Genomic DNA, 12459 nt, shown 5'->3' on the forward strand with positions numbered 1-12459 from the left:
GGGAGTCACAAACAAGTGGTGACACTGCCTAGGCTCTCCCTGTTCTAGCCCATGATTTTGAAGCTGACAAAACCATCACACAAGGCTGCCAAAGGAGAACCCTCTGCCCCCAGTAGCTGTTTGTAACGCGTGAGGGCTAATAGGGGAGGGACAGGCACTTAGGATCCTGTAGAAAATTAGACCCAGGCAGCGAATCACTAGCAAAGGCTGATTTGGGTGTACTTACCCACGAATGCAGTCCTGACGGGGGTTTGCAGAGGACAAGCTGCCCAGGACTGACAGCACGGGCCCCCAGAGGGCTAGGGCCAGCCCTCGGGTCCTGCGACCCTCGCTGTGGTGTGCCACAGTGCCACAACCACCTCTTAAAATTAGCTCAGGTGTACTTAGTACAAGCTGTAGTTGTGTACGTTCAACATCGGAACAGCCTGGCAATGCTGCAGGGTGCAAGACTTACACTGGAGTAGAGCTCTGTGCCTTCTTAAATAAAGGGAAGTGGGATGGGGGGGAAGAAAAAGGGAAGAAAAAACCGGGAAGAACAGAACCCCAGAAAAATCCATTTTGAAGAAGATACTTTATAGAAGAAAACTTTAAGAGATTGACCTGTTCAGTTTGTCAAAACATTCAGACTCGCAGTGCGCCGCTCTCAGCACCCAGGCAGCAAAGACTTTCTTCTGGCAGAGCAAAGCATGCAGAGGGCTGGTACCTGGAAACCAAAGGCAGCCCCATCAAGACACTGCAACCAGGGCTACCAATCACCGTGATTTTGCAGCTCTTCACATCTATCTTCTCGTCAAGACTGTGAGCCTTGATGGAAAACTTTAGCTTTTACATTTCAGAAGTCAGGGCAGAAACGTGTCTGTAAAAGCCACGGCCATATATAATACACCATTATAACATGCATAACACTAATACTTAAGGCTTAACACAGTCCTGAGAAAATGGACTGGTTTGTGGCAAAGCATCTTCCATTGGGCTTTCCAGCCTACAAATACTGCAGCTACGCAGGAAGATGCTTAATTATTAGGGTCCTCTCTGATCACACAGCAAGGAAGGAGCTTTTCCTCAGTTGTCCAGCAAAAAACTCGAACTACCAACGTCTCAAAAAGGAATTCAGAAATTTAAAAACAAACACCCAGTAAATTTACGCTTTCCCCATTATCTCTGCAAATGGATGGAATCAGAGAACAGCCTCAGAACATGAACCGCTGTCCATATACCAGGTATTTGAGACTCACTAGCGAGAGGCGAAGCACGGCACCGTGACCCGTCTCTTGCTGGCTGCGTCTCCGACAGCACGGCTTCTGAATACCTCTGGGTATTCAGACCCCTCGCAAGCGGAGGGAATAGAAAAGCCTGAGTAAACACAAAAGGTTTTGGCTCCTCACACTCCTGCTTTTGAGTAAGTGTGCAAAGTAATATTTAAAAAAGGAACAGACTTTGTTGTGGTAGGACTGTATTTAATTATTTTGCATATACAAATTAAGATAACACCAAAAAAACCCCAAACCACCATTATTCTATCAAACTGGAATAAACTGAATCAGCACAAATTAATATTTCAAAAATACTACAAAGCGTAATGAAACAGCTACATTGGTAACAATAAAAAGCTCTTCCATTCCATTTTCTGCAAAATTACACTCTTAATAACTACCTCGCACACACAAGAATGCAGCCCTCAGTGGAAAAAAAACCACTAGTGGAAAACAGTTTGAAACCCACGTATTATCAGAATGCAATGGAAGTAAATTCACAGTTGAGGAGAGCCATCACAGTTTATTTTTTAATTCAGTAGCAAGATTATTGCACAAAAACAGTCAAGTGCTTTTTCCCCCAAGCATTCTTTAAAGCTTTAGTGACTCTAGAAGCAGTGCTGTGAGGTTGCAACGTTTGTTAATGCTCAAGCACTCCACCTAACACACACTGGTCTATGCATGGGAAATGGGCTTATCTGATCAGCTGAATTCTTTCCTTCTCGTGCATCAACCCCAACAATGATTTTGTCGCACTGATCAAGCCTTGTGATTTCGTGGTGACCATTTTTGACTTCTGATGATGATGCATGAGAAGAAATCATAATCCCAGTAATATCCAAGGTGGGCTGACTTGGCAGGACCAACAGGACAAAAAAAAAAAGCAATGAAACCTATTTCTCCCTCAAGCAAGCTCACTATACTCCGATTATAGTCTCAAAGTGCAAAAACAGGCTATTGGGAATGGTGCTGTACTCCTCACAGAATCAGTTCTCAGAGCAGAACTGCGCTTCAAGTGAGTTCACAGCTGCGTAACAGCAAAGTCCCATGATCTTTTGGCTGATTTGTGGCCTTACTGCCCAGGCAGAGCTCCAGCAGCAGGCTAACTCGACCTAAAGCAACTTACTTAGCCCAAAAGTCAAATCGCTCCACTGAAGCAAGGTAAGGTAGAATTCAGTTTTAAACAGTGGTCTGTGACTACAAAAAAAAACCCAAACAACAAAAAACTAAGATTAAACCAGAATTAATCTTAAAAACCCCACCACCACACATTAATTCTGTTGGATAGACTTAAACTGAGACACAGAAAGAAAATGTCTGACAATCGTGTTGCAGCCAGCCTTGAGAGCACTGGTTAGGATTATTTCTTCCAAATGATGTGACGAACAACGGAACAGGTGTTTATTAGCACCAGAGGAAACCTGACATTTCTCAATTTACAGAACACCTAAGTTGTCAGCTCCACCACCGATTCCAACACCTGAAACATCCAAACGCTACGAACAGTACCGACGCTGCAGTCAGATGTGCTCTGGGTGACTGTGCTACCGATTTCAAACCGCAATGGGACTTTCCCAAACCAGTGTGACAACAAGGTAGCTCAGTTAAAACACGTTTCAGTTTTTGTTTTATGCTTTTCATCTCTATTATTCAATGTAAGTATAAAAGTTGGACCAAGTTTAATAGAAAATATGGTGCCATAAGGTGCTACTCATGGGATCAGAAATGTGTGGGGTTTTTCACAGCATCGAAGTTGTCCCGAATGGTAGGGCAGAAGGCTAGGACAGCTGGCCACAGTCAGTAATGACAATCTTTTTGGAGGTCTTGCCGTTCTGGGAACCAAAGCTCTCGATTTTTTTCACAACATCCATTCCTTCCTTTACATGCCCAAAAACTACATGTTTTCCGTCCAGCCTGTAAAACAAACAAACAAAGGCAGTTTTAGTTAAAACAACATAAAGGCTTAGCAAAGGGATGTTAGCAGACCTTCATAGCTCCCCCCTGCTGATCGTCTCTATGGCAAAGGCACAACTGCTACACAAGTGACACGAAATACTTTCAGCTCTGGATCTTAGAAGAATAATGAGGGAGAGCGGCCTTGCTACCCTCACAGCCCTTCCTCCCTCAAGTAGCACAAACCAATTTGTTTTCCCCTGTGAGTCAAGGAGTTTGGAAAATAAGAAAAACAAAACCCCCAAAACAAAACAAACAAAACCCCATCAACCCACGAACAAACAAAATAACCCAAACCCGCCAGATGCCAGCGTCAGTTCATCAGGTCAATACTCAGGGCTGAGAACCTACCAGTCGGTTTTTGCAGTGCAAATGAAGAACTGAGATCCGTTTGTATTGGGTCCCGCGTTGGCCATTGAAAGAACACCTAGAACAGCAGCAGAGAGGACAATTTTCCTCTGCACGTTTAGACTAAAGACGGAGAGACAGAAGATGCAATGATCTCACACTGCCCCCAAATGACTTCTAATGGCAACTTCTTGTCTTTGACTGTTCTGCCGAGCCCAGCCTCCCTTCTTCCCGCAGCAAGAATGCTAGTTATGTAATTACTTGTACTCATCCTGAATGTGATTAACATCAGGTAACCTCTACCGTGGTTCAACAGCAGCAGCAGTTTCCTGTGATGAGGAAGTAACAATCCAAAAAAGAGAGACTATAGGATTCAAATCAGATGTTCTTTTGGGTGGCTTTTCCTTTGTTTTTTCTTGATCTAATTTGAGCTTAAAAGGACACGTCTGAGTTATCTAGCAAATAAGAAATCTCAGATTGCTTTGTTTCACTTCTGCAGTAATCATCTAAGTAAAAGTTCCAGTCTAGGACTTATGAAAGAGGAAAACAAAAGCAGTAATTTCACCTTTGTAGAATTTGTAAGAGAAATACAAAACCCCCATACTTCATTTTGCAGAGTCCCTTTTATAGTAAGAGCAAGAGTGGCAACGTCACCCATTACGTGCTGACTTGTATTTGTACAGCACTACAAAAATAACCACATGCCAGGGACAACACACTTAAACTTCCTTGGTATTTCTGTAACTACCAAGTGCCCCCCACATCTAAAAAAAAAAGTATTTTTTAAAAATACATCTTCATAAACAATGCTTCATTTTAAGTTACAGTCATCAGAGGTAGAAAGAATATGCTTACTTACCAGGTCCTACATGCTTAAGTATGAAATTTTCATCTGGAAATCTACTGCCATAAATGGATTTTCCACCGGTTCCATTATGATTTGTAAAGTCACCACCCTGAAACAGAAATGGCTATTAACTTGACTAGCACACAAGCACTGTTTTACATCAGAAGTGATGCTATGGAAAATATGCTCACTTGCCCTAATTTAAAAGTAATAAAATCAGCAAATTTCCTTCAGGTTAAGAATAACTATTGTCACATGAGCATTTAAAACCACGTAAACTAGACGAACATACCATCAAGCGGAAAGTAAACTGCTGCTCCAGGTATTGCTGATATTCTCCAAATGGCATCCATAACTCCAACAACCACCTTTTCTGTGTTCCCAGCCTTGCTCCAAAATGTCACCCAATAAATAGCAGTAATTTTAAGAAGCACCTCAAAGGCCTCATAACAAAATCACCCTAATTCGTTACCACAGGCAAGACCTGAGAACTTCCCTCCCACCTTTCTTTCTTTCTCCCAACAGGTATAAACACTGGTCAGGTTCTCCATTATTACTATTTGCTATTTCTTGGGTTTGTTGTTTAAGGGTTACACCTGAGCTTCCCTCAGCCAGGTGCTGTTTGCTGGGATAGATGTCACCACCTGCCTTAGGTCAGACACACAAAACCCCACAAATGAACGAACAGACCAGCCACAGAGACTCCCGAAGGTGGTTACTAAACACTGCTTCCAGCAATCCACCATCTCCTCTCCCAGAAGTGACACCACCCATGCTGGCAAAGAACGCGTACCTGACAAGTATTTCATGTGATGTTCGTCTTTTCCATTCCCACCTTGAGCAATCTATTACAGGTGGTGTTACAGCTACTCCTACGCAGTCCCAGAAGTATGCTCTGCATGCCATGTGGAGGCATCTGAATTGCCAACTGCCGGGTCTGATGACCTCCAATTAGGCTATACCAATTGCCTGAATCATATTCATGTTCCATCTCAACAAGCGGAAAGGCCTCTACTGTTTCCTCTCACTTTAAAATATCTGAAACCTGTACCAGTATTTCCACTTCCATAATGACTATCAAGTAATTCTTAAACGTCAGTTCACCACCTCACCGTACCACAGAGCCCAATATCCTCCATTTGCTGGGACAAAACAAGGAGAACAGCCTTACACGGAACTTCACAAAGTAGTAGTATAACTGGGAGTAGGATTTCTATTTTTCTTATATTGAGATATTTCTGACTCCAGCAAGAACTTCTAAACTTTGTCTCCTTGTCAGTATCACAGAATCTTAGTTTGCATTTCAAAGGTAAGAAAACAGGTCCTTTACAGCACACTTGTCCCCTTTCTCTTCTTTGAAATAGGTCGTAAGATTAGGGTCTCTTGTTCTGACAACTGTATTTTTAGCTTAAGAAAAGGTAAGTTAGGAGAGCATCACAGTCAGGCTTACTAAAACCTTCAACTCAAATTCTTTACAGAGCCATTCTATGATGCAATGCTGTTGAAATGTAGCTTCTTTTAAGAGAAGAGAGGACCACCAGGAATCACACAGTCCAGTGCACTACAGCAGCTGGAATCCTGCTCATCTGCCAAGCACAGCACAAAACAGGCTTTCAGAAAGGCTTTTCCTATTTATGGTATTTTTTGTTGTTGTTGTTATTGCTGTTTAAGAAAAAAAATCGCTAACGTCCATGGACTTTAATTCAGAATTTTACAAGATTCATCCTTTAAATCAAACCAAAAACCATTTCAGGCGTGTCAACCCCAAAATCTACCACAACCAACCCTTTTGGTTCCCTCCTCTCCTCCATTATCAGGGAGATGTTCAGGAAAAAAAAATATTTTTTTAAAAAACACATTCTCTATTGTGAACCGATTATTCTACTAGGAATAAATAATAGACACGTTGTTTTCTTAGCTCGCCTGGAACACAAGGTTGATTGTCATTCGACCCACAAATGCTTTTCCCAAGAAAGTGCCATTTTGCCAAATACGCCCCACGCTAAAGTACACTGCTATACAAAAGCAGAAAGCCTTAAGCCAGTGTTTTTAAGACTGTCTGCACATAATTTATATTTACTTGTACAGAAGATGTGCTAAGCAACAGCCATAGAAAAAAGATCAGAAATTCAAGTCACACCGCCACTTTGTTATTCTGTAGTTAGCAAAGGTTAGAGCAGAGCCACTTAAAATGTTACTACTAGTCTAACCGGTTCTAAAAAATATTTACGTAACATACAGATACATTTAATAGCAAAAGTAAACAAAACAGAGAAAAACACGTTACCTGGCACATAAATGAAGGAATCACTCTATGAAAAGTGGATCCTTTGTACCCAAATCCTTTTTCACCAGTACAAAGAGCTCTAAAATTTTCTGTGAAAACAAAGCACAAAGTATGTTTACATATGTATTATACATAATACATAATATATCAAACATAACGAAATTTATACGCTTCAAAAATTTTATGGTATCTTTAAGGTATTATTGATTTATTAGTTGTTTCCATGCTTTAAAAAATGCTCTGTTATAAAGGTAAGGACACAAAGCTTGTGAATTCCCAGAGCAGGGTACAAACACAACCTTTTCCACCTCATCACCCTCTTATTTTGCTGTTATAACTCCAATCCCGCCGCCTCCCCATACACACCACCCTGGAGTCAAAGATTTCATTTTCTGACTTATATGCCTTTCTTCTCTATAGTAACTGCGAAGATGCTGCTGCTTTTTTTTATTTTTTTTATTTTTTAAGGATATTCCTCTCCGGAAACTGAAAGAAAAGTAAAAGTTTTTCAGAACTACTAAGCTAGTGACAAGGAAAACAAAACCCTGTACGCTCTTTGGAAACTCTAAGAGACACCACCCCATTGGCTTAGCCTTTCCCATTTGCTTTAGAGTTTGATTTTACTGCAGACTGATGTGTTTTTAGACATATTTATTCACCACTGATAACCAAACACATGGACTGTACTGTCTTGGCACAAATTACAAAATGAAACATCTGGAACAACAACTAATTATAGCTTCTCACTAGCACTGTTCTGACAAAGTTCATGTCATAGTTCTCTATTTACAAATGGGGGTGGAATACAGAAATAGTTTCTAAATGGTAACAGAATATTCTTGTTCCTGAAAATGACAATCTAAATCTTAAACATTTAAGTATGAAACTCTGGAGATGCTGCCTTACCTGCTGTCTTTGGAACCACGTCAGCTTTCAGCTGTTAAAGAGAAATAAACAAATTATAAGTCAGCTTTGTCATAGGCACATGAGAAAAACTTCTACGTGGGGGCTGGTACAACTGAACCCTCTTTCCCAAGGTGATGATCTGAAATCACAAGCCAAGCAAAGATTCCAAGAACACCTTAAGACTTTCCAAGCATTTGGCTAGTAATTGAAAATACCCCCTCAATACAACTTTCGGTCAGTTAATGAAGAGCAACTTGAGCAGTGTCTAATGATTTCATTGATCAACACAATAATTTAGCAATAACTAAGAAGAATCTCCACGATGGACCCCAAGGATCAAAGCCAGCTTGGATGCAAGTGGAGAGATCAAAGTCTCCCCAGCACAGAGCCATCCGCTGAAATCGGCAGAAAAGGCAAAAGGAAGAAGAGGAGCAGAAACTGTCTATCAAAATTGACTTGTGATGTTACATACGCATCTGTTGCCAACAAAATTTCTGACTTTGATTAGCATCTATCTTTTACTAATCTTAAAAATGTATGGTGTTATAACTGCCTGGAAAAGGCCGTAACAGGTCAGACCAAAGTTTTATCTAGTCACGCACCCTGACAGCGGCCAGCAGCGGACACCTAGAAACAGCACGGCTGTGGCAAGAAGTTCATGTTCCTTCCCTAGGATGCTCTCCTCGGACGCCTATAATTTGCAGCAGAATCTAAGCACAGCTTAGCCAAAGATTCAAAGGCGCTGCCGCAATACATTCAGACAATCTGTAAAGCGGGCACATTAAAAATCTTTAACACGGAAGCTACATGCTGCAACAGAAATATAACAACATTAACGCTGTTTTTTGTAACACCATCCAGCTATTTACTAAATCTCACTGATGAATAAGGAACTTGCAGAGCAGTATTTTTACCTATGACTCCTTCAAATGAATTGGGGTCTAGCCTCAAGGGAAACCCTTACAGAGAGAACCCTTAGGAACTACATTTAAAAAAAAAAAATAAATAAACCTAGAGAAAAAAATCGATGGATGGGCGCTGGAGGCAGAAGGGCACCCTGAGCGCCCTGGGCGTTCCCGCTGCGGCGCGGCGGCGGGGCGCGGCCCCCGCTCCTTCCCGCCCGCCACCGGCCCGTGCAGGGGCACGCGCCCGGCCCGAAGCCCTTGTGGTGGGGCACCATGAACGTCTCGGCGCTTACTGTGCTTTCCCTAAGAGCGGCGCGCACCGCGGTTTTCCTGTTCAGGTAGTCTGTAAATAGCTGAGTGTTTCACGAGGTTGAATTTTTAACGATAAAGCCGCTTGCTAGCAGGCTGCCGAGCCAGCTGTCGGGTCAAGCAGAGCTGTGCAACTCTTTTAACGCACGTGAAAGAGGAAACTGAAAGAGACGGTACCCCTGAAACCTAAAGATTATGTATCAAACAACAAACACCCAGACAGGGGGGGAAAAAAAAGAACAGAAAAGGAAAAAAAAGAGGGCGAAGCTGTGCGAGCGGCTGAAGGCCCCTGCGGGCGCGCTGCCCCAGGAGCACGCCGACCCCTGGGTCCGCCCTGTGGCGGGGCCCCCGGAGCCCCGCTTGGGGCGCCCGCAGCGAGCGGAACGCGCCGGTAGGAGGTTTGCTCCTGTCGAGTACTTCAGCTTTCCCACTACGGTTGGAAGTTTTCTTCCACCGAGGCTCCCGCCACAGCAGGGCCCGGCCTCCGGCTCAGTGAGGCCCGAGCCCCGCAGCCCCGTCCCGCGGGATGGCCGGGGTTACACGGGCGGCCGTCACCGCTGCCCGCTTCAGCCCTCCTCCGAGCCCGCCCCGGCGGCAGCCGCCTCGCCTCCCCTCCCCTCCCGGGGCACAGGGCCTCGACAGCGGCCGGCCCATCTCACACCCGCACCGAGGGCGGCCGTGCCGTCCCCCCCGACCTTGCCGCTCGCCGGCCGCCATGCCCGGGCACTGTCGCTCGGGCCCCGGCGCCCGAGGAGCTGCCGGCAGCGCCCGCCCCCGCCGCCCTCACCTCCAGCACGACGCGTCCCAGCGGCTGGTTGTCGGCGCCCACGTCCAAGTACACCACCGGGTTCGGCCGGTCGGCGCCGCTCCCGAAGCCGCGGCGGGCTCCGGCCGCCCGCATGCAGGCGAGCCCCGCCGGCGGCAGCAGCAGGTCCCCGGGCGGGCGAAGAAGGCGGCGGGCGGCGCTCAGCGCCAGCATAGCGCAATCGGTCGGTCTGTCTGTCGGTCCGCCTGACACACACCGCACACACAGAGACACGCGGTCGGTGCCGCCGCCTTTTATAGGCTCCGCCACGGCGCCCGCTGGGGAGGGCGGACGGGCGCGCAGGGCAAGATGGCGGCGGGCGGCGCTGTGGGGCAGCGCGGGGAGAAGCGGCCCGGGGCGGCGGGGTTGTGCGGGGCCGGCGATGTGGGGCCGGGCGGGACGGAGGGAGGCGGTGCTCGTCCCTCACAAGGCGCCATTGCGGGCTCCGGCTGCCCTCACGGCTGCCAAGCGGGACCCGCACCCTCCTCTCACCAGCTATCATTTTGCAACGATGTTTAGGAGCCGTTGGGGTTTTGTTTGGGGTTTTGGGGGTTTCTTTTGCATGTTTCCTCACAGCCCCTTACTCTGGGATCAGTGGTGATGGGAAGTTTCTGTAGTTTTGTAATATCACCTGACACCTTTGGGCTTGTCCTGCAGGCCCCAAGGGGAGCACCTCGGCGGGAAAGGCCGTGCTGCCGCCATCGTGGGATGACTGCAGGGAAACGGGAGTCACGGGCCGCCCGTGCGGCGTTGCTCACCGACAGCGCCCAGGGGGTTACATCATGACGTGACGAAACAAGAGGGGTGCGCCCGAGCACGGACCGGTGCTGTCACCCCGGCACCGCAGACCCCCGCCGGTGCCCGCGACATCGCTTCGTAGCCTGACCTTGGCTTTGCCGGGAAACCTGCCAGAGGGGTTACAGAAGTGAGCAGTGGTAGTCCAGGTTAAATGGTTTATAAAGGGACATATTGTTTGCGTTTTATGAAAATAACATTTAGCACTTCAGTTTACCCAACTTGGATCAAAATACTTAGCACTTATTTTACTCATATTCAGATATAATTTTGAAATCCTCTCCCATTGCCAACCTGATTCTGTATATAAGAACTTTAAAAAGTTTTTTGAATTCTTAATGCCACAAAACGTCTTTGGTTTGGTCCTGGTCTATGAGGTCAAAGAAAGCTCTTCCATCAGCAGGACAACTCCTCTCATAAGTCGGTATACATTGTCTCTAAAAACCTAGTCCTGTTGGGATATGTTACAATCTGCATACATTTTATTTCATTCACATAATTAATGGTGCAGTTCCTCGCTCCTAGGTGAACCACAGCCTACTACTACTGTATCAGCACTTCTTCAGTCCACACTCTTATCACTGACGCAAACCCACTGATAGCAGAGACTAACTCTTTTTTCATTGAAAACAAACAGGAAAAGAAGTTCTGTTCTCCATGACAAGGTAATGCAAGTGTGATCCTACACCTACAGTGTTCTACCCCATCACACCCGAAGCAAAGGACACCCAGGGTGCCTGATGCTTTTCATTTATCATAAACCTTGCAGTTAACAGGATACAACTGGACCACTGAGTCTCTGTAAAATGAGCTCTGCACGTACCTGATATTCCGTCTGCTTGCTCTGCTCTTTCAGCTTCCCCGACGGAAACAGGATTTCCATTAAGGCATTTCTAAAAAGGATGTGTGGTTTTATACAGATTATTTTAAAGCAGTAACTCACGAAAACTAAATAGCATTTATCTATAGTATGGCAGGCTACTCTTGTTAAAAATAATAGCCCTTGAATGTGGGAAAATAGCTCCTAAAGTGATTCTTAAAAAAAAAACAACACCCAAACCAAGGAAGATTCTAGTAGTTATGCACCTGTAATTTTCATGTTCCTTGTATTATAAATTCAGTTATTCTAATGAAGGTTAGAGTAACACAACCACATAATACAGTATGACAGAATCATGCAGACAGCCTCTACACAAAGAACAGTAAACTTTCAATCCTGCCTAAATTCTTTGTTGTCAATCAGCTAAAAGTGACTTCATCAGTGACACTCAGTGAACCGTCAGAAAGCTGTCAATCAAGGCAATGCCCTGACCACAAAGTTCAGGGCAGAACAACAATGTACAATTACAGACGACTGAGAAATCCTAAGTGAACCCTGTTTTTCAGGCACATGCTCCAGAGAGACCCATACTTCATGCCCATTAAGTGAAAGGACATCAGGGACAAATTTAGAAAGTTAAGAGTTTTGAGATAGCAGTTCAAGAGCTGGCGGTATTGTAGGGATGACTCTAGCACGTACCATGCTTTGCAACTACAGAACCATATTAGGCTCTGTCAAAGGGACCATCTTGTCCCAAAGCCTGTCTCAAAGGAATGCCTAAAGAAGAGTGAAAACGGGAGGGGCACGTTATAGGCCAGTACACGTTCAGTGTCCTACTGCTTCCACTTCAGAGAACTTCCCAAGTTGGATGTGACTTGGGTACGTAGTAATATTTTCTTTTTTTTTCTTTTTTCCTGTGTACTTACCCACTCATTGGACCTGTCTTAACTCTTAGCATCCGCAGCTTCCTTGGCAGTGAATTGGAAGCTGCCCTTCCACAGGCCTGCTGCCTGGCGCATCAAGAATCTGTTTTGAATATCGCTCCTATTAGTTCCATCCCATGCACCCTACTTCTTCTACTGGAGAAGACATGTTGATTGGTATCCATCTTTGTCATCCTGTGCGTGATTTTAGACCTACATCTTTTCTCCTCTCAGTCATTTCTTTTTAGGACTGAAAAATCACAGCCAACTCAATTATTTTTACAAGAAAGCTGTTCCATGTCTTCTGG

General features: G+C 45.2%; 1 protein-coding gene across 1 annotated transcript; it reads right to left on the reverse strand.

Annotated features, from left to right (window-relative positions):
• Positions 1–1436: 1436 nt before the first annotated feature.
• On the reverse strand, positions 1437–9932 carry PPIF (peptidylprolyl isomerase F). The gene is made up of 6 exons (XM_064464891.1): positions 9596–9932; positions 7595–7625; positions 6689–6777; positions 4414–4510; positions 3558–3633; positions 1437–3167 (listed from the first exon to the last, which is right to left on the reverse strand). Exons 1-6 carry the CDS (start codon positions 9785–9787, stop codon positions 3032–3034), a joined length of 621 nt encoding a protein of 206 aa, XP_064320961.1. The 5' UTR covers positions 9788–9932; the 3' UTR covers positions 1437–3031.
• Between the last annotated feature and the right edge of the window lie 2527 nt (positions 9933–12459).

This window comes from Phalacrocorax carbo, chromosome 13 (genome assembly GCF_963921805.1).
Source record: "Phalacrocorax carbo chromosome 13, bPhaCar2.1, whole genome shotgun sequence".
Taxonomy (NCBI): Eukaryota; Metazoa; Chordata; class Aves; order Suliformes; family Phalacrocoracidae; genus Phalacrocorax; species Phalacrocorax carbo.